General features: G+C 37.1%; 1 protein-coding gene across 5 annotated transcripts in view; it reads right to left on the bottom strand.

The window, feature by feature from the left end:
- The window catches only part of LOC121314344 (uncharacterized protein C8orf34 homolog), a 150,807-nt gene that overhangs the window by 44,340 nt on the left and 83,176 nt on the right, over positions 1–23,291 (bottom strand). For all 5 annotated transcript variants that reach the window (XM_041247485.1, XM_041247487.1, XM_041247484.1 and 2 more), the window contains 3 exons: positions 14,655–14,790; positions 9,550–9,635; positions 8,546–8,619 (listed from right to left, as the gene is read on the bottom strand). In XM_041247485.1, coding sequence (XP_041103419.1) covers positions 8,546–8,619; positions 9,550–9,635; positions 14,655–14,790 — 296 coding nt within the window. The remainder of the gene's footprint in view (positions 1–8,545; positions 8,620–9,549; positions 9,636–14,654; positions 14,791–23,291) is intronic.

The following is a 23,291-nucleotide window of genomic DNA, read 5'->3' as shown; positions in this document are numbered from 1 at the left end:
CCCAACCATTTCCTGACGTATGAACTGATTAAAGCTTCCAGCTTCTCGACTGCAAGGAAAGCTCGTACACAGTCAGTGGCCACAGCAGTCTTGGCAGTAGACCAAATTAAAAGCACCAGAGTTTCAGTTTGCCCGGTAAAGCGCTGCTGTCTATGCTCTTCAACCCTTCCACTGTTTGTTGTCTAAATTCTCCCACACAAACTGTGTCCTTTAGATCCCCGTCGTACCATCTCCCTAGACTTTTCACTGGCTTCTTGAACACTGTTGGTATTGCCTCACCATTAATATAGAATCTCTTATCTAGAACTTTACCTTTAATTATAGAGATGCTCCTTGATTTAGTGGGCTTGAATTGCACCCATTCAATGTTATTGGTTAACTTGCCCAATAACCGATTAGTGCACGCTACTGTTGTAGTCATGGTTGTCATGTCATCCATGTATGCTCGAATTGGTGGTAGTTGCATTCCAGAAGCCAAGCCAAGTTATTGTCATCGGTACACTGAAAAAATCAAATGCTGCCCAAAGAAGTTTATGTCGCACCAAACCATATGCATTAGCCAAATGAAGCTCCTTCCTCCTCTCCTTTTTAGCTGATTGGATTTGTTGCCAGATTATGCTGATGTGTTCTAAAAAAGCATCCTGAGAAACCTGGAATGCCCACTTTTTGTACTGAAGTGTCAATGAAGCAGTTCTTTAATAGGTAGGTTGACAATCTCTGAGCAATAATGCTGAAGAAAATCTTGCCTTCTACCTTTAACAGGGAAATACGGTGAAACTGACTGATGCTTGTAGATTCTTTTTATTTTGGTATAAAGACTCCACCTGCTCTGCGCCATGCTCTTGGTACAAGCTGTTTTTCCCATGCCACTTTCATCAATTTCCACAGGATTCATAGAACTCCAGAAGCACTCTTGTACACTCTGTATGGAACTCCATTAGGCCCTGGAGATGATGATGCCCTTTCTTTTTTCACAACTTGCTCTACTTCTTTCCACTTAGGTGCACAGTCCTCCATTTGGTATTCTGGTGGATTGACAGGTGGGATGTCTGAAGGAACTGACATAGGCTCCTGCCATTTTGAATCTGCATGTATTTCCTCTAAATATCTCTCCAGCTCAAACTTAGATGATTTTAGTGTGCCATTTCTCTCACTGGTGAATATCTTCTTTACAAATTTGAATGGACCTTTATAAAAGTTAGTTCTCGCATGTTCCTGCTTTTTGTAACATTTCCATAGGTGCTCAGCTCTGCGCCACGTTGCAAGCTTATCTTTTATGACCCTTTTTAACAAATTGAGTCCCTCCTTCTGACTTTGATCTGCTCTTTTCCATTGCTTCCTGAGCTGCCTCCTTTCTCTAACTAAGCGCTCAATCTCCTGCTGCCGTCTAGACTTTCCAGGAATAGTTTATACTTTTTCCTTCCTTTTTTAACTCCAAACCTCTTGCTTCCATATGCGTAGATGATGTCCCCAAATTTATCCAACTTCTTTTCAACTCTTCCACGCCAAATAAAACAGAGATCCATGTTTACTCACAAGCTCTTGGCCATTTAACTCCAGGCTTGTGCCCGTTGTACCCTATGACAGGGGTGCTGATATCCTGTGAACTGTGGTTTGCTTCCTGTCGCTGGATTTCATTCTACTGACTGACTTTGTAAGAAGTACTGATCAATGCGAGGCCCTTGCCCCTTCTCCCTCAAGCATTTCATTCTCCCTTGATGAATCTTCAAACACCTGACCGTTGTCACCTTGCTCCAGTCACAGACACAAACCTGGAGTTCCATGTATTTGCTAACTGCAGACCCTGAACTAGTCTTTTTTGTACTCTCCATTCTCATATCTGTTTCAGTTCTTAAGTCGTTAACTGTGCTATCCAACATTGAGTCATCTTCCGCCCCTGCTCTCGCAGACTCCAGGGGTATTTTTCTCTTTCATTTCTTAGAAGCCTTGGGCGGGTGTCTCCAGCATCCTGTTTACCTTGGAAAACATAGAGCTGGATACTGCCGACAAGGGTAGCTAATCCTTGCCAGCCCCAATGGGGTCTATTTCCTCCTGTCAGCTGTCTCTCCATGCTGTCACAAGTTCTCTCCCTTGTTGCCAGCTGCACTATTCACAGCAGTCACTGGACATATCCAGATCTTCATGATTTCCATTACATGAGAGTAGATGTTAAAAAAACTTCATGCTGATTTGAACTTGGCTCTCGGCAAGATAAGCACCAACTAAGACATAGCTTTATAGTAAACTAATGTGATCCCTCTGTATCTCCATCCATTGCCTTTCTTCCCATCTGTTGATGTAGATATCCTTCTGCCTGCTGATGACGGCTGAAGTGTAATGCTGGCTCCAGGAATCAGCTTATTTTGCCTCCCCAGTGCATCAGCACACACAACGGCTGCAATGCTGGCTTCGGGGATCAACCACAGTGCAGTCTCCCCAGCGCATCAGCATGACAACCGAGTAACCCAGTTAAGTAAACATGTCAGTTACATACTACTGCTACATTAAAGAACTAGTGGTACAGCACAATTTGTTTTTAAATTGTTTTGCAGTAGCAGCTAGGCACATCAGACTACTCTCAGATCATTGACAAAAAATTGTCATGCATGGGCTTTACAAAAAGAGACAAGTAAGAACGCAGTCTTTAATTTTAGAACAGGGGTTCTCAAACCCAGTCCTGGGGACCCCCTGCTGTGTCTGCTGGTTTTCATTCCAACTGAGCTCTCAATTACTTAGCTGGACCCTTCACTGAACAGATAATTTGCTTAGTTAGACATTTTTACTTGTTTTCAGCTCTTAAACAGTTGTAGATTTTAAGCTAGCTATAACATTTTATAAGTAACTTGAACTCTGCAACTGTTTAGAGCTGAAAACAATAAAAAAAAACAGAAAATTATTAGCTCAATTAAGGGTTTAGTTAAGTGACTGAGAGCTCAGTTGGAATGAAAACCAGAAGACACAGGACCGGGTTTGAGAACCCCTGTTTCAGAGTGTCCATTCAAACACATCTCACCAAATTTGACACATACTTACAACCTTTAGTTAACTTTGGTACATTTCACCTGCTTTCCACAAAGAATGACACTTTTTATCAAATATAAACCAATGAACAAACTGCTAAATAAGCACCACATTCCTGTGAATGTCGAAAGAAGATATATGTAGCAAAGTTTTAAATTACATGTTTACACTTAATCGCAAATAAACTAAAATAAAAGGGGGCAGCATCTCGCTTTCATCTTGGCATATTTGTCAACACCAGCTGGTATTTGTAAATCTAATGTTTTTGCTTGTCAGGTTAGCTCGCAATAACCAAAAAGAATGCTCAATCTCTCATCCCAAGTAGCGTATAAGCAGTATATTTTGAGCCTTTTCATGCAAGAATTTGCCTAACTAATACCAACATTTGCATACGGTGAAAATATGTTAGAAAAAGATATCCATAGATTTTCATGTATAACATTGTATTAATTTCTTTCCATATACATGTCTATTTAAAACAGTAATTCAAACAGTACATTTCATTTACATTGTATCTAATAATGTAATGCAGTGGTTCCCATCCCTGGTCATTTTATAAGTAACTTGCAACTGTTTAAGAGCTGAAAACAAGCATTCCCAGCAGTTTCAGCACTAGTCTGACCAATCCAGCAGTGTCAGCACCAGTCTGACCAGTCCAACAGTGTCAGCACCAGTCTGACCAGTCCCAGCAGTGTCAGTATCAGTCTGACCAGTCCAAGCAGTGTCAGCACTAGTCTTACCAGTCCCAGCACTGGCAGCACTAGTCTTAGCAGTCCCAGTATTAGCAGCACCATTCTTACCAGTATAACGTCATCTAAGGTGAGTCACTGGGTAAAAAGAGTTAGAGACGTCTATTGGTTTGCAGTTTGCATTAATAGTCAGTCTCCAGGTTTTATAAGATATCTTTCACCTTTGTAACATATACAGGGAATGCAGGGTTTTTTTTGTTTTAAGACAATAATTCCCAGCTAAGCCCCTGGAGCCATATATTTTTTATAAACTGTGCCGCCTATGTTTCAGGACTGGGTCACATATAGTACAGTACTATATAAGGGCTGCATTAAAATTACAATTACTGCTATTCGGTTAGACTCCTGTGGGGAGAAGGGATGCACCCCCAAATGACTATTCTGTGTTTACTGATTGCCATTACATTTTGAGATGGTGACCCTGGAGCTATCTGCTGATTTGGATTTGAATTACCCTCAGTGTTCACCACCCATGTGATAAAAGTTTCAGAAACATACCATAACAAAAGAATACTTAGAAAACAGGTCTTGGAGGCCAGACATATCTAGTATAAAATACACTGTTTTGTGTTACAGTCTACATGTGCACTTTTCACTGGAATACATCCTCCCCACCACCAAGAATGTGAGATTTCATGATCATACTTGTTATTAAAATTTCCTTACATGTTTAGGAAATTAAAGTGTCAATCATCATTAGTAAATAGCCTCTGGTTTTGAAACCAAAACTATACAACCCCACCTCTCCCCAACCCCCCACGATGACAACGGATGAGAGTAGAATTACTGCCCAGCTTCAGCTTAGCTAATAATAAAATCTAATAATAAAATAAACATTACAAAAATAGGAATACCATTGAGCTGCTTAATGTGTTGCTTTTGGACTCAAGACATTCAGAGTTTCAGTACAAATACGCAAATTACTTGTTACACTAATTAGCCATTGGCAGGTACAATTACAAAAAGTAATGAAATGGAAAGCAGCAATATTAAACTTCCAGTGCTGAAATACTTGTAAGTAACATACACAGGGGATCTGGCATTTTTGTGTGGCCAATAAAATGCAATTTCAATGCAGCTGAAGGGGGGAAGTGGATACTGCCAGCATGTCTGGACCCATTAACATCTGTATCGCATGTGTGCTTTTGATTGGCACGTTACCATTTCTGTAAAATGGTCAAAAACGGTTTTATTTTTTAATCACCCTAGGCTAGTGTCATTCAAAATCCACTGAGGATATACAGTAGGACCCGACTGATGATACAGTACTTTCAAGAGACCCACCACATAACCCTGCAGTGTCAGCACCATGAAAAGGTAGCTCACAATGGCATACATTTGGAAGTACAGAAGTACACGTATCCATGAAACACCAATCTTTTGGGTAGTTTGTCAGGAAAATTAGTCAATAAGACAGAACATTTTGGCTATGACTGTATACCACCACATACAGCCTTAATCATAACAAGGTACTAGCCGAAGCATGTCTATTTTGCTTTGGGTTAAGCAATCTTTTTGGCCAACTGTAAGTAGTGGTAATGTAGCTGACATTCAATAAATTTCCTCATGTGCAAAGTTCAAGCAACAAAATCAAAACAGTCTTGATTTGAGTAACTTGGGGAAAACCGCTGCTGCTTAAAAAATGCGAGTTAAAGTTGCCTAAAAAGTATCCTCGTGTTATAGCACATTCAGGGTTATAAAAAAATGGATGCTGACAGTTGCATGTCTTTAGAGTTAAATAAAACTGGCAGGTCTTAAAGAGCTCAGCTAGATTTGTGCACAGCAGTGGTTAGGTTGAGAAAGGACAGTAGTTTGTAGTAAAGCCAAAATACTTTGTTAGACAAAATACAATTCATGGCCTAGAACAGGGAAACAGACTGAGGCTAAACTGGAGGCTTATAAAGGTCAGTAAGCCCTTGTACTTTGTTATGCTGGCTTCAGAGGTTGATTGGTCAGACCATGAAAGGTTTGACCCCTGTGACATAAGACAGACCATCCAAATTGTAAAGAAACTGTAGTGAGCAAGCTAGACTCAGTTTAGAGTAACACAACTTCAGGAACACTTGAAAAGGTAGTTGACCGTGTAGAAAAGGTAAGAGCACGATCAGACAAATGCTTTTGGCCTGTGCCTTCATCTTTGTAGTGACACCAAGACGAAAGGTTTGTCTACTTTATTTAGAGATTGATCTGATCATAACCCACTGATATTAGCCAATGCTAAATTGTATTGGTGAATTTTACAGCAGAGGGGTTCCCCCTGGGTTGTGCCAATTATCCATTTTTAGATCTAATCCCTGGATTACCATGGATTGGTGGTTGATTTAGACCAGGGGGACTATAAAATTATCAAATAAAAAACAGCTGTACTTTATCAGCCCCTTAGTATTACCTTAGTAATTCAATAAATATAGGAGACACAATGAATTCCGGATTTTACTAAGAGACATTAATCTTTTGGGCAGAGTCAGTTTTACTTGCATAAACATATTAATGAGTTCAGAAATTGGCCAGCGAGGTGAATTTGCCCACCAGATCCCAGGATCTATTCTAAACCTTACAGAGCAAGTCGTCCAATAGGTAAACAAAGGCTTACATCCATGCGCCCATTGAAACTGGCATATACAGTACAAGGTGACAGTACAGCTGGTCACTATAAGATGCTGTTGTGGTACAACAACAGAACAATGAAACATGGTTGTTTGGTTGCATTTCTACAAGAACCCAAGACACAGTGTTTCCTGTCTGTTGTGTCTATTCTAAGACAGTATCCCTAGTACAGAAGGATAGACTAAGGGGATAATTACACAGTTTATATTACAAATATATAGGTCAAATTTAGGTTATTAAATTGCATTTCCTTTTTTTATTTCTAGTTTTGTATCTGTAGTGTTTGCGTTAATAGGCCTAAATGATAATACCATGAACAAATACGAGGACGGCCTAATAGCGGTTGATCCCCCAATTTATCATCTTCTACTCCTGCATGTAATCAATGTAGATTTAAAAGCAGTTTACCAAGTACGAGTGTGCCATTGGTTGAAAAGTGGGAAACATACAGTACTGTGCAAAAGTTTTAGGCAGGTGTGAAAAAATGCCGTAAAGTAAGAATGCTTTCAAATAGACATGTTAATAGTTTATATTTATCAATTAACTAAATGCAAAGTGAGTGAACAGAAAAAAATCTACATCAAATCCATATTTGGTGTGACCACCCTTTGCCTTCAAAACAGCATCAATTCTTCTAGGTACACTTGCACAAAGTCAGGGATTTTGTAGGCATATAGTCAGGTGTATGATTAAACAATCATACCAAACAGGTGCTAATGATCATCAATTCAATATGTAGATTGAAACACAATCATTAACTGAAACAGAAACAACTGTGTAGGAGGAATAAAACTGGGTGAGGAACAGCCAAACTCAGCTAACAAGGTGAGGTTGCTGAAGACAGTTTACTGTCAAAAGTCATACACCATGGCAAGACTGAGCACAGCAACAAGACACAAGGTAGTTATACTGCATCAGCAAGGTCTCTCCCAGGTAGAAATTTCAAGGCAGACAGGGGTTTCCAGATGGGCTGTCCAAGCTCTTTTGAAGAAGCACAAAGAAACGGGCAACGTTGAGGACCGTAGACGCAGTGGTCGGCCAAGGAAACTTACTGCAGCAGATGAAAAACACATCATGCTTACTTCCCTTCGCAATCGGAAGATGTCTCAGTCTCAGAATTGGCAGAAAACAGTGGGACCCTGGTACACCCATCTACTGTCCGGAGAAGTCTGGTCAGAAGTGGCCTTCATGGAAAACTTGCGGCCAAAAAGCCATACCTCCGACGTGGAAACAAGGCCAAGCAACTCAACTATGCACGAAAACACAGGAACTGGGGTGCAGAAAAATGGCAGCAGGTGCTCTGGAATGATGTGTCAAAATTTGAAATATTTGGCTGTAGCAGAAGGCAGTTTGTTCGCCGAAGGGCTGGACAGCGGTACACAAATGAGTGTCTGCAGGCAACAGTGAAGCATGGTGGAGGTCCCTTGCAAGTTTGGGGCTGCATTTCTGCAAATGGAGTTGGGGATTTGGTCAGAATGAATGGTCTCCTCAATGCTGAGAAGTACAGGCAGATATTTATCCATCATGCAATACCATCAAGGAGGCATCTGATTGGCCCCAAATTTATTCTGCAGCATGACAATGACCCCAAACATACAGCAAAAGTCATTAAGAACTATCTTCAGCGTAGAGAAGAACAAGGAGTCCTGGAAGTGATGGTATGGCCCCCACAGAGCCCTGATCTCAACATCATCGAGTCTGTCTGGGATTACATGAAGAGAGAGAAGCAACTGAGGCTGTCTAAATCCACAGAAGAACTGTGGTTAATTCTCCAAGATGTTTGGACCAACCTACCTACAGAGTTCCTTCCAAAACTGTGTGCAAGTGTACCTAGAAGAATTGATGCTGTTTTAAAGGCAAATGGTGGTCACACCAAATATGGATTTGATGTAGATTTTTTTTCTGTCCACTCACTTTGCATTTAGTTAATTGATAAATATAAACTATTAACATGTCTATTTTTGAACGCATTCTTAATTTACAACATTATTTCACACCTGCCTAAAACGTTTGCACAGTACTGTATATGCAATTTTCATTTTAAAACCTGGACTACTTTTGACTACTGTAAGCAGTCACTCAGAAAAAACAGAATTACAGAACAAACAGCATGTTTAATTAATCATGCAATGTGATAAGAGGTTTGTTAGTAATTTAAGCCTACTTACAGGTCCGGTCACTTGAGAAGCACTCTCACATTCTTCATCACCCTCCATCAGAGTTTCAACCCCAGGCAATGGACCTGCTCCAAAACAAAAGAGAGCTTATTACACATTTACATCATCCTTCAGGAATAATATGTCTTAAACGTAAGAATTAAATGCCAGTTCACACACAGGTAAGAAAGTGAGAAATGGTTTTCAGTTACCCAGGCTAAGTTTTAATTTAGCCCGAGAGGTATATAAAAAAAATAAATATATATATATTAATTTTCATTTGGCATGAAAATGAGTGCCAACAAAATGTAAAAAGCAGTACAGGCACTGAGGGCACAAGTAATCCTATAATAAGCGCAAGCGTATGGTGAGATGCAATCTGAAACTCAAATATAAGGCTAGGAATGTGTAATAAAATAAAAGTTTGGTAAAGATTGATGCAAAAGCCATGCAGTTATTGTGTTCACCACCTTGAGTATGACAGACATGTGGATCAGTTAAATAGTTAAATGAAATGCATCATTTAAATTTTAACATAAGTCTTTCTACATACTGTACTTTACAAAGCACTGATCCAATCCCTGTAACAGTGTGCATGTTGATGCATTATATTAATTGATGTGGACCATGTTACTATAATGTTGCAATCATGTTGGCCATTCTCAAGAACAGAAGACTAGCATTGAAAACAGTGACATGATACGAATGCATGCTTTTTTGGTTTGACATAGAAAAAAACAACAAAAAAAAAAACAAATCAAAAGACCCTTAACTAGCTTCCCACTGTACGCACAGTAACAGAGATTTGCTTCTCTGGTGAGGGATAATTTAATAACCTGCCTATATTGTGATCATACTCTTGAGAGTGGAGCACAAATTGCATCTCTCTTAATCTGTATTTGATTGGTTCCTTTCCAGCTGGTTCTTAACTAATGCATTGGGGGAGGGGGGGGAGGGGGCTTCTTACTCATTGAATAAGTTCCATATTGCATGTTATTAATAACAGTACTACTTACATGCTATCTCTGGTACAGCTTGTTCAGAAGAACGGGAACACAACGGCTCGTTGTCTCTTGCTTCTAACAAGCTATCACCTTGAAGCCTTAATGTACCAGGAAAAATAAATAAATAAATAAATAAAACAGACAAGATAAAAAAAAATATTTACTTCTAATGTACTCATTCTGGTGAACAATGATTTTTTATTACCATAAATTATAACTGTACCAGGTAAGAGTGTAAAGTGAGTGAGCCTTGAGTGGGCTTGTTTTGTCAAAGCACACCAGCACAAACCTGGTGGAAATTAACAAACATAACAAAGTTCTTTAAGCTTTGAAACTTATATCTTCATCCAGATTCAGCCATCAAGCACTAATCCAAACTGGAACTACACCCTTCAAATTATAACACATACCGATTTACTAATATTGTGGACATTCCTGCAAGTTTTACACGTGTGCAGTGTACTCAGCATTTCATAGACCATGTTTGGTAATTGTTGTAAAGTAGAGTGGACTTGCAACCAAGGGAGGTGACAGGAATGATGCAGATAACCAAAATGTGACAACGAGCTTATTTATTGATGACACGCAAAAGTTTCAGTTGCTGGACAGTTTCGTTTCAGTGCGCCAAAAAAAGAAAAAAAATCTAAAACATAAATATTAATTTCCAGAACACACACACACACACAAAAAAGAAAAACAGGTTCTATAGCAAAACAGCACTCACAAAACAATGCCAAGCTCAGTCCACTTTCACAGTATTTAACTAAATCACTTCATATACTCACAAGAGCAAAATAATTAATGAAATAATTAAATTAAAATAAATAAAATAAATAAATAAACAAAAGCAGCTCACATAACTGAGTTAATAAGAGCTCTTTGGTACAGAGATCAGCAATAAGCAACAAGAGGCTTAAACTCTCTCCCCAGTTTGAACACAGGATGGAGTTTTAAAGCCGTCACCCTCATTAAACTCCACCTTTCAGGAGAAACCACCACTACATATAACAGCTAGGTATGAAATCATGACTTAAAAAAAACAACAACATATGGCCATAAAGCATTTATTTTTCTTATTTAACAGAGCGCTCTCATACAATATCATACATTTACATTACAATATAACGTACATCAGGGTAATAATACCTCATTACAATTTTAAGGAGCAAATCTTTAATGTTAAAAACTACCCCATTGACTAACATTGAGCATGCTTTGGTATAAAAAGCTGAATGCGTGTGGTGCGCGCGTCCCTCCTATCAACACAGCCACGCAACAAGCCACCAGCAAGAACACATGCTGGTGAGGAAGCCCTCTACCCTTCCCAGGTAAGTAGATAGATTAAATGAGAACAGAACTAAAAAGACAATACTGTCACTGTTTAAACAGCTAAACAAACTATCTCTTTGAAAACGGATGCATGCACTCATCTCTTCTCATAGAAGAAAGCAGATTGTCATGTAACTACTGTCAAAAATATAACATGTCGTTTTCTTTTTTCTTTTCAGCACAACCCAGCAGAGAAGAAACTCTTCAGGAATGAAAAAACCACACAAGTTTAAAAATGTTTTCTTTTTCTCCCCCCATCGTTATTTTAATTGCCCAAAAAATATAAACGTTTTTACCAGAAAGAAATGTCCGTGATGAGGTCGGGCTAAACCGCATCATCACAGTAACATATATATATATATATATATTGTGAGCCAGCTCACAAGTTTACCACCAGGAGTCATTCATGGCAGGTTTGGTGTGAGCCCACAGAGGTTGCCAGAAATGATCAGATGGACCTGTGGGCAGCATACATGCCTGCCATGATGTCAAGGAGTTAACGGACCGACAGGCTGCAGGTGTGGTTAGGTAGGCAATTAGGGTTTGACTATTGTTAGACTATCATTGGCCTTAATTGGCCCACACCTGTAGCCTGTAACGGCCAAATGCCTGGCTGGTAAAAGGGAGCATGTGCCGCTAGTCTGTTGGGTTGTTTGTTTGGTTTGCCTGCCTGAGAACTTCTGAGGACTATCTACAATAAGATCGGAACGGGATAACGTGGTGGTCTTTTGCATCTGCAATTCCCTGTTCTCTGCAGGGGCTATGAGGAACGGCCTGTCCGCTGCTGAGATTCGCAAAGGGACTGGACTGCGGAATAAGGGTAGGAGAAGGGTTCCTAAAGAAGAAACCTAAAACCCAGGTGGAATTACCTATTCACCAACTGGACGGGGTTATTGGTCCGGTTGGTTTACATCAGCAATTTTGCTTTGGTGATTTGGTTTTTTTGTTTGAAACCTTGTTTGAACTGTTTATTTTCTTTTGGTCATTGCAATATAAGAGCCAGCTGTATAGAATACTGGAATAAAGACTTGCTTTGTTTTGGAAACTACTGCCTGTTTTCTTCGTGTGCACCTACCCGCCCACAATATATATATATATATATATATACACACACACACACACGCACACACACACACACTTTACAAAAAGTTTTCTTGGGCACTGACAATACTACTGCTATTAAAATATCACTTTCTTGTTTAGTTCAGAAGCTAACATTCTCATTACTCCCATTCTGATGCTTGTGTTCCAGAATACCCCCTTAATGTACAACTCAAATCCAAATAAGTTTTCCTAATCTAAGCACATAAGAAAAGTTACAAATGAGAGTAGACCATTCAGACCACCAGTTCCCACAATGTCATCTTAAAGCATCCCAATGAAACAGCAATTATAACACTCAAATAGTAACCAAGAGCTGTGTCTAAATTAAAATGTCCTTTCCTACATGAACTTTCAACGGAAATTTTAACAAAACAAATTCCAAAAGTTGCCAGCAGCGATGCCAGACACATGTCTCACAATATCCTGATCTTTGCGTGTACTCCACATTATTGTTTTCAATGGGGCCTAGTGCAGACGAGAAGAGTTTGGATGGTTTAAATAAATCGACTCCTGCCTGGTACAGCTACCACTTCAGTGCAATATACAAAATGAATTACATAACTGAAACTCTTCTACTAAGGGGAAATCATAAATAATTGGATATTTTTCCGTGGGATTATATCCGAGATATGTTTAATTATGAAAGTTGTGGTTATAAGAATATCCCTGCTAAAAAATAATCGGCAAGTAGGGAAAGTGCAAACCACAAAAAACATGCCACAACTCTAAGCTCAGTACTTTTGGAAAATTATCTGCTTCCTAACTGTACCAGGGGCTGAGAATGCCAGACAGAGAGTTACCAATTGTTATCCACTTAACCTCTTCAGAATATTTCACACACAAGCACCACCATTCCTCTTAGCTCACCCATAGTCAGTCATGTCAATCAATGAGTTATCATCTACCACACACGTTTTGTTTTTTTAATGCTGTCAATACCTGTCAATACTCCTGTAATCCATATTGTATGCATGTTATTTAAGAAAGCTTCCAGTATTTCATTTTATACTGTTAACTCCAAAAAATTGAACCACTCTATACAGCAGCGTGTTTGTTTTCTAATTACAACTGTCCCTACTATGATTTTTAAATGATCAATAATTAGGAAATATTCTCTTCCATCATACTATTCAAGATACAATAACTTTTTTATTTTTCAAAAATATCCTGCATGTGCCAATATTGTTTTCAGTAACAGAAAAGGGATAACCTGAACTGTATCTGGGTTTTTCTTGAACCCACAAGGAATTTAACACAAACCACTTTAGTACTTGTGTGGCAAAGTTTTAGTGCTTTGGTCTGATTTCAATATGGTGCCAACCCAGATATATAAGTCCTCACTGATAAAAGACTTACACTGAAACACAAATATAATATGATGCCTTGTTTCCAACTGCCAATGGGACTGAATTAATATTGTTCATTTCCATCAGTAGCAGAAAAATATAAATGCGATTTAACTTAGACTTTGACAGATTCAGTACTAATAAGCACCTGAGTAAAGTATGCTATTTGGAAAATACTGACTTTATAAAATGTCAATTATACATAACATGATCCACAGAGTTAACATCTGGCCTAAACTTTCTAAAATGTGTGTTCTGTTTGACTGATTTACATCTAATTACACCTAGTAATAAACAATCTCTGAAAATTGTATTTCCAAGTAAAGTCTTTCTTTTGCTGTGGAAGCTACTGAGATAAAGGACCATAAAATCAAATCATAAAATCTCTGAAAACACTAAAACTCTGATCACAGTCCCACTTTACAGAAACGGACAATTGCTTAAAGAGGATAGGGTACTGAAAATGAACTTCCTGATGAAATAAAACAAACCTTTTGTTGTTGTTGTTGTATTCCCTGTCATTAGAAAAGTTTGTTTCTAAAAGTTTTTTATAGTATTTTTTCATGAAAAACACATTTTTAAGTACTATGGAAAAAGAACAAACAAGTAAAAAAAAAAGTTGGCACAACTCTTTAAGCCGGGTGTCTCATCTTAGTGATATGGATTATCAGGTTATGGCATCAGGTTTCAGCAGTGCATGAGCTTTAGAACAGAGAACATTGCCCCTGCAGGGTTAAACAGGAAATGTTTGGGAAAAAAGTACCGGTAAGTGATAATCATAAAAACAATCAATGTTTGTGTGGGTGTCGAAAGGAAAATAGAGAAATAATGGAATGCTTTTTAGTCAAGCCGCTATGCAGAGACAAGAAAACAACTTGATTAGAAGAGGAAAAGAAACTTCCTCTTTAGCGTATCATATGCAATAATGCTTTTACAGTATAAAATAATACAATTACATGCTGTTGTCACGGCTGTAAACTTATTATTCGATTGATAAGGACTGGGGTTTATTCTATCATTTTTCTTTTAGGTTTTTTGAAAGCAAATTTAATTAAAACCAAAATATTCATCTGTAAAAAGGACATCATGTTTTGTTCTTTCCGTATAAAATGTTTGTTGAATGAGGCATTTATTTACATTTTAACCATAATAATAACCACTTTCCATCAGCAATTAAATCTTACATTGTAAGTTATAGAAATCAACATTTATTTTATCTGTGGGTCGGAAGCTAAGCTGAATGTTACACATAATTTTCTCTAACCTTTATGCATTGCTATACTATTAAGACTATGTACTTTCTTTATTTGGGGAAGTGATGGTTAAAGTAGATTTTACCTGGCACACCTTGAGCAGATGTTGAGTGTGACTTTGGCTTGGGGCTCAGGACAATAAGAACTGCGACCCTGGCTAAACTTGTTACCAGAAGACGCCAAGCTGCTTACTCCCTCCATTCTTAAATCATCAAGGTCCTCTGTAAACAAAGCCAATGGAAAAAAAAAGTTCACATAAATGCACAGACAGTGCAATCATGATTTATAGCCAAAGACCAGACTTGTTTAAAATATAGAGTATCTGGATTAAAATCTGGTTTTGGTAAATAAACTATGAGTTAATGTATGCAAAGTTTTTCCATGCTGCACTGAAAAAAAAAAGGGGGTGGGGGGAATAATCATAATCTAAAACACAAATAAATGCAATGTGCAGCTGAACAGAGGACTTATACAAGCTGGATACCACAACCTGTTGGAATGAAATATTAACATATGTAGGCTAACATGTGGTTACAGTAATACTATATGACCTTAGACAGAAACACACACTATTCAGACTAGATATGAATTTACGGTCAAGGCAGAGTGCATCTGAGACACAATGACCACAGAGGCAGAACCCTCCACAACAAATATAGCCACAGCTCCTGGATGAGCGCACAACCAGCCCCGGTTGGTGAATTGTTTTTTCCCCTTAAAGACAATAAATGGACCGCAGTGGGGATGACTAGGAAAGGACGATGAGGCCCAACACATGCAGTGAAAGCTACAGGGAAGAAACCTCCGACGTATACCTTTGAAGCAAGACGGATAAGGAACCACCAGGGTAATCTGAAGAGGAAGGGGGGTGTGGGTGGGGAGGGCTAGTGTAAAAGGGGTTAAATCAGACGTGTCCGTAGCTTAAAGATAGAAACCTGTAAGGAAATCTGGAGTTGAACTAAATGATAAGGCACATCTGTAGACACAGCTTTTAAATATCTAAATTGGCTGACAAAACATTCCACCCAATAAAAATGACAACATAATGCACAGTATTCATTTTAAAATACGTGCCCCAGGCCGATATTATCAGCCCATTTCCTTCCTGGGAAGAGTCCTATCTGAATTTATGAGGTAATGTCTTTAGTGGCTCTGATTCTTTCCTAAATTAATACCAAATTCAAAAACAGAAGATCATGGTCCCAAATGATCTTATATCAGCAACTAAGTAACTGTTACCTTATGCATGTCAATTGACCACAATGGGCTGTAGCCCCACCCTGAAGTCACCTCACTGAATCTTGAAATAAGATGTTACACCTCACTATCTTCTTGGCCAAACACTGATATAGCTGTTATGTTTCAGTAACGTGAAAAAATAAATGTTCAAGCAATGTTAGCTCGAACTTGGAAAAATAGTTCTGAAAATAAATCTGTCTTTAAACTGATCAGAGACAGAACCCATGCAAAAATAGTGATACCTAGATATGCTACCGCTCAATAACTTATACAGACCCAGACAAAAGATTTAATTTTTGCAGATGTGTTTGCGCACTTTTGTTATTTACAATAACAAAAAGAAAAAAACAAAACAAAAAAAAACCCTAACTCCATTTTGGAACTCTAACTAAACTCACTGGTTCCAGTTCTATTTAAAAACAGGCGGCTAAGCCATTTTTAAACACCAAAAGGTTCACACAGTACCTTTTTAAACCACACAGGTTTCGTCACTGTGACATCCTCACTTCATACAGACTGGAGACTGCCCTGAACAAATATTTCTCCATGATTACATGCCTGCCTGCTGACTGAGAGCAGCATTTATTCGAGGGTGGCGTCTACTACAAATCTGATATCTGAGTGCGGCACTTACTCAAGGGTGGCAGTAATTAAAAGTAATACGATATATATGTGGTCCAGGCATGGCTTCGGTAAAGAAGATGAGTACTATAAAACTTAAAATAATCGCCAGTCACCAATACTCGCTGGGCCTCTAATAAGCATCGAGGCTGCTAGGAAATATGATCAATAGAAGTCAGGTCTCTTAAACACTGGGTTATGAATAATAATATAATGCACGTTATACTTAATGTTCCAGTCAATTCACACACGGCTGTACAGCGAGCTTACCAATGTGTTTTTCAACAGCGTAATGCATACAGCTTTTTGTTATGACGTCATTAATTTTAAAATCAGTTGTCAAGCTTTTTTGGAGCGTGCTGAAAGCAAGTAAAATACAAACTTGTTTTCTGATATTAACAGGGTTGCCTTTTTAAACAGTATTTTGTCTTGCAATGAATATTTGTATTTTGCTCCTTTTTCCAGCGTTTTTATTTATCAACGCACACATTATAAAAACAAATGAGTCACTTTTGCTTTGATTTTCTGATAAAACTGGTACTTTTATTGATTTTATTTATAATCTGTAAACAGTCTGAAGCATTTTTTAGTGTATTAACACAGTATTTCATGCGGTTGTTTTGCAATGAAGATTTGTTTCTGGTTAATTTTTCATCGATTGTACATGCTTACCAATTTACACGTTTTGTATGGGTTGCCATGTGTAAAAATAAAGGCTCTTGTAATGCTGAAATGTCCATATTCCCAATTAGCATTACAAGAGCCAATCAAATCGCATGAAAGCACAAAGCACGAAGCGGGCGGAGCTCATTTGCATACAAACTCCAGATTTAGCTGGCCAGTTAAATATTTAGCTAAATGTTAAATCTTGTTAAGAGACTTAAGATTTAGTTAGATATTTAGCTAAATGTTAAATCTTGTTAAGAGACTTAAGATTTAGTTAAATATTAAATCTTGTTAAGGATTTAAGATTTAGTTAAATATTTAGCTAAATGTTAAATCTTGTAACTAGAGTTATAAATCATATCTGAACGTACACATTAAAAAATATATATATTAATTTATTTTCACAAAATGTATAAATCAGGGGGAAAAAATACAGATTTAAACTAAATCTGGAAAAAAAGACCTGATAAAATATTAACGCTTTTTTTTTTTTTTTTAACACATGGCACCCCATAGTTCTGAGAGTGAACAATAAATGTAGTATGTGTTAATAACACATGACACCGCCTGGTTTCAATAAGCGGTACTTTTAACACACGCTGAGGTACCTACTATAGTTAGCACCCTTAAGTGAATATGGTTTGCACATCAAACACCTCCCTCGCGGTATTTTGTAACATAATTTGCATACATTTCTACTCATTAACATTATTCATTATATTTAAATGATTTGAATGTGCTACTTTTTCCACACACTAGGTTACCTGCCACTGGTTAGTGCACACAAAACACACAGTAAAGGGGTTTACTCTGTGCAAAATACATACACCCAATGAGGCACTTTGTGTTTTAATGTAGATTTAAGAAAAACAAACGTTTTTCAACTCATTATATTGTAATTTTCATACCTTTTTCAAAACTGTCAAAATAAACATTTAATAATAAAAATAATATAATAATAATAATAATAATAATAATAAATAATAATAATAATAATAATAATAATAATATCTCACATAAAACTGACACCATGTGCATGCCCTGCCTTTTGGTTTTAGGGGGTAGTGCTTTCGCCTCTTGAAATGAAACACTAAAATTATAGTTTGTATTTTAATCCCTCTGTTAATCGCTCATGAAATATCAGTAGGTGATGCAATATTAAATGTCTCATTCATCATAGCTGATGGAATCCAAATGATTGCAGTGACTGCTAGAGGCCACCTCAATCACAGGTCGGCAGCTATTCGTGGGAAAGTCTCAAATTCATGCCTCTGCTGTATCCTCTGGGGCCCAGCTGTGCTATCAGTGTGTAACGCTGCTCCAGGGGTCATTCTGCAGCTAACAGACCGGCAAGTTTAATGTTCAATGCAAACACAGACGAGATTTGTTTTTCTTCGAAAGAAAGTGTGAATGATGTTAATGCACAGTTGGGCTATCATGAGATTGCACTTTCAAGTTGAACACGTACAGCTGAAATATTTGACAGAGAATAACACTAACAAGTATAATAACAAGTCTAAAAAGTACAACTTCAGTTTTAAACCCTATGCTCACCAGTGGAATTGGGCATTTTTTTTCTGCAAAGGTGAAGGTCAGTGAACAGTAGGGAGACAGAAATTCAAAATAAGAGATTGTTGATTAAAATGTGAGAGCTTTGTGCAGAATTCTTATCCCACTGTAGTAATTTGCTATTAATATTAAGCAAGGAATCAAATTAAAATAGTTACACTACGTTAAGGTACGTGTTTTATTTCCTGTTAACTGTTGAATTGTTGATCTAAACCACTCAAAATGTAAATAAGTTTTATGGTAATATTTTGTTAACATCTGAAATAATGTTATATAGTAATACTAAACAGAATATACTGTATAAAATAAAAATTCCTCATTTGTAACAGGTTCAATGCTATAATTATTATTGTACAGAAGCAGGTTTGCTGCAGAGTGAAAGCTTAGTGAACGATGAGGGTATGGCGTGCTAGAAAGCCTGTGTTTTCTTCTGGAAACACTATCAATGTTCTACACCGCGGTCCTTTTCATTTCAGAATTCTGTGACAAAACATTGGCTGATGTTATCAAACCTGTGTTTCCAGCCATTCCTTTATCTTCAGCATGAAGCAGCTGAATGAACCTATAAACTTTTCTTGATTAATTTGTCATCAGTTAGATAACTTTGTTAAAAAGGAATGTTTTTTTCTCACAAAACAATTTTTTAATTATTTTTTTAGTGGATTGAAATCTGTTTGTGCCAACTACATTACTCATCCTACATATTACACTTCTCAAACACTTAACATCGAATCTTCCACCATAAAAAAAGCTCTCAAAAGTATAGTACCGTAAAACTTCCAATAATTGCTGGGTCTCAAATTATCGCTGGTCTCCAATAGGCGCCAGGGCTACTGCAGAGTATTGTAAATAAACACTGGGTTTCTTTTAAATGCCGGGTTATGAATAATAATATAATGCATGTCATACTGGATGTTTCAGTCAATACACCCAAATGGCTGTACAGTGAGCTTACCGATTCATGAAATACTGTTAATAAAAATAAACTGTTAACATACAATAAAATTGCAACCCTGTTAATATCAGAAAACAAGTTTGCATTTGACTTTCAGCATGCTCAAAAAAGGTTTTAAAATGAATAATGGCATTAAAAAAAAAAATAATAATAACTTTATGCATTACGTGGAAATTAAATGAAGTTTTCTTATTATTTATGCTGAGGGTCACTTTCATCGCTGTCATGTATTAACAGGTTCTCCTCATCTTCCTCAACTTCAATATCAATGACAGTTCCTTGTGCCTTCTTGCACTCTCAGTCAGTAGCTCTTTTCCTGAGTTCACACACAGTTCCTCTTCTTGAAAACAATTAATCTGGTCATCTAGAGCTGTAGTGAGTCTACAAGCCTTGAATGACTTTTTCACATACTCCACGTTTAACTTTCCCAAGCTTTTTTTTTTTTTTTTTTTTTTTTGGTGCTGTAAACCTACCATAATGCACGCTTGTGTTCCGATATTTACATGGCTGTCTTTTTAGTGTATTTTTGTACTGTTGTTATTATTGTTATAAACAATGATAGATGCAACTGAGTTTTTGAATGCAGATTCATTCTTCTACTTGTTCATTTTCCAATGTTTTGATTATCCTTGTATAAAAAAAAATTAAATACAAATAATACTTTATCTTTATACTTGGGAGGGGGGGGGGGTGACCAAAAAATGGAATTTTGTTATAAAATAAAACTGTTACTTTCCTGAGAGTAGGAGTGGGAGAAGTCGAGGGTGACACCCACTGGCAGACAGCCTTTTAATGACGTTGCTCGAATGTCGTAATCTAGTTAATTCATTGCAATAAAGTTGTAGCGGCTTCTTCACGATTGCATCTGAAGTATTTGAAGATGTTAGTGATCTTAAATAATAAACGCTGAGTCATAAACAGTCGCCTGTCTGCAATAGACGTTGGGGCTGCTGGCAAATACTGTAAATTAACACCTAGGCGTTTAAAAGAAATTTTATGGTAATAATTTGTTAACATTTGAAATAATGTTATAAATTTAGTAATACCAAATAAAAGGAACATTTACTAGCATATATCAGATCGAAAAGTAATCTAAGGTACAGGGAACAGAAAGCATTTTAAACATTAATTATTGTAAAATGTTGCATATAATTGGACTTTCTAAGCTAAATCACTTATATGGTGGTGCTTACAAAAGAAAAAGTGCCATACATGATCACAGTTTGTGACAGTTGGTAATATTCTTTATATCAATTGGAAATTAAAAAAAAAATATGTGCAATGTATACAGCATATTTTACGGTAATATTGAAAAAGGAAAACTTAGGAAAATGTCTGATTGCACTATATCAGTACATTTAAGCTGCTTATTCTTTGCAGGTGCTGTTTATAGTCTATGCTGGGAAAGGTGGTCCCAATTCTTAAGGCCTGGTCGCGCAGGGCGAATTTTGTCATCGGCAACAAGAGGAGCACATTTGTTGCCTTGTATTTTGTGGCGGTCACACAAGAGAAAAGTTTGCAGTTGACAAGCTGGCAACACAAAGGCAACAACATTATGCAACCCAATCATAAAGCACGTTTTTGTTACGAAATGTAAGCATGCTGCGAAGGAAGACTATGACATAAAAATATACTAATTACGTTATAACAAACCTATAGTTCCTTCTTAGTTAAATAAAATGGTGTACATTGGTATAGTTATTTAGTTAGTAGGTCTACATATTTAATATGCCAAACAATATATCAGTATTAATTATCCTTAACAATATTTTCAATACTGTAATTTTAATTCTAGACTTGAGAGCAAGAAGGCATACCTGAGTTATATAAATAAATAAATAAATAAATAAATCACTTTGTTTACTGTTAAAATGAAAGGTGTTACGATTGGGGTTAATGTAGGAATGACAGGCATACCACATACACGGCAAATTAATATAAAACAAAACATTTAAAAAAATACGCTACACTGTATTTTATTATTATAAGATACATTTATTCATAGCTTCAATATATTATTGTAATCGTGCACATTAACATTCACTTATCCACATACACTATATTGCATATCTATAGACTGCATATATTTAACTGGATGAAATGCACGATCAGAATGTATCATATACGCCAAGGGTCTTCAACCAGGGGTCCTTCTAAGGGTCATAGGGGGTATGCAGGACGACTCAGAAATGCACAAATAAAAATGAAAGGGAAAATAATGATCTTGAATTGGGTTGTTTTTTTTTTTTTTTTTTTTAAACAGTATTATATATTCTCTAAATCACTGTATTTAATCATTGTTTACCAGCTCAAAGTGAACCGCTGATTAAAAAATAAATAAAACACAGAACAGTCTCCTGTGATGAGAGTAATCAGGAGTTTAATTTATTTTACTTGCCAAAGAAAAAACAAGGAAGAACACAGAACAGTACAGAAAGTTACACAGTCCTTTTGGATCATTTTTATGCTGGCTTTAATAACAAAAAAGTGCATTATTTTATAGTTTTATCTTGATTTTAATATTTTTTTATGTTATAAACATTCTAAACAGCATATATAATTATACTGATGTGTGAAGTAAATAGTAACATGATAAACATTTATAGTGCAGACTATTTTGTATTATTTGTAATGACTTTGCCCAATAGAAAGCAAATGAGTGTTTCCAAAGATTCCTAAATACTGTCTTTCAATTATGTGCATCCAAAGACATGTAATTAAGTTTTCAGAATGAAGCCTACTGTTTGGTTTTCTGTCTCAGCGGTTTGTCAGTCCCAGACTGTGAAAAATTATATATTAACTAAACGGGAAAAAAAAAGGAATGTGTTAACCAGATTATTCTTCCTTTTATTGCAACTGTGGTACCATTCACTGAGCGGAAATTGTAAAGGGTACTTTAGCTGAAACCTCCTGAAAGAAGGGGTACATTTTCAAAAAAATGATTGAAAATCCCTGATATACACTGTCTGTCTGGTCTTATTATCATGTGACATTACTATCAAATATGACTGGCTGGTATTGAAAACTTTGCGCTCGTGTCGCCTGAAAAACAAAACATCGTCCTAAGTGGGAGATGCATCGCCGGGGTGTTGCCCAGGGTGGTCACATAAGGCGACAAGCCGGCAACAGCTGTCGTCCCCTTGCTGAAGTCAACAAAAGTCGCTCACTTCCCCACCCTCCATACAACCTGTCAATATGGTGTGTGATCACCATGGACACTTTCTTTGCATTTGATGTGGATGGCCTCTTACAATACATTCAAGAAAAGTTAATGTTTTACTTTATCCTGGCATGTTCATATTTTTACACGGTAGACTGTTCTCCATGAAAGCAGAAAGGAAGTCTGCACTGTCAGAGTCGTTTACATTACAGCGAAGTACTAACACTTTGATATGTAAACAATACAAATGGTCACCTATGCTGGTTCAACCCCAGACAAAACAAAGCTCTTCATAGTCATACTGTTTCTTGTCAGTACACATAATGCCCTCATTCCACCACTACCAAGAAAGCCTGCGAGATTCCTACAGTCTCACTTCATGAAAAATGGTCCGTTATCGCTATCATAGTGATGTGTAGTGCTTTGTGGGATAATATTCCACACAGCCAATGCTGGTTTGTCAAGCACCCATCATTCGCATCATACAACTGAGATGGGGAATTCAAATATCT

Source organism: Polyodon spathula, chromosome 4 (assembly GCF_017654505.1).
Source record: "Polyodon spathula isolate WHYD16114869_AA chromosome 4, ASM1765450v1, whole genome shotgun sequence".
Classification (NCBI taxonomy): Eukaryota; Metazoa; Chordata; class Actinopteri; order Acipenseriformes; family Polyodontidae; genus Polyodon; species Polyodon spathula.
Note: the sequence above shows the minus strand (reverse complement) of the source record. Positions and strands in the feature narration are given on the sequence as shown.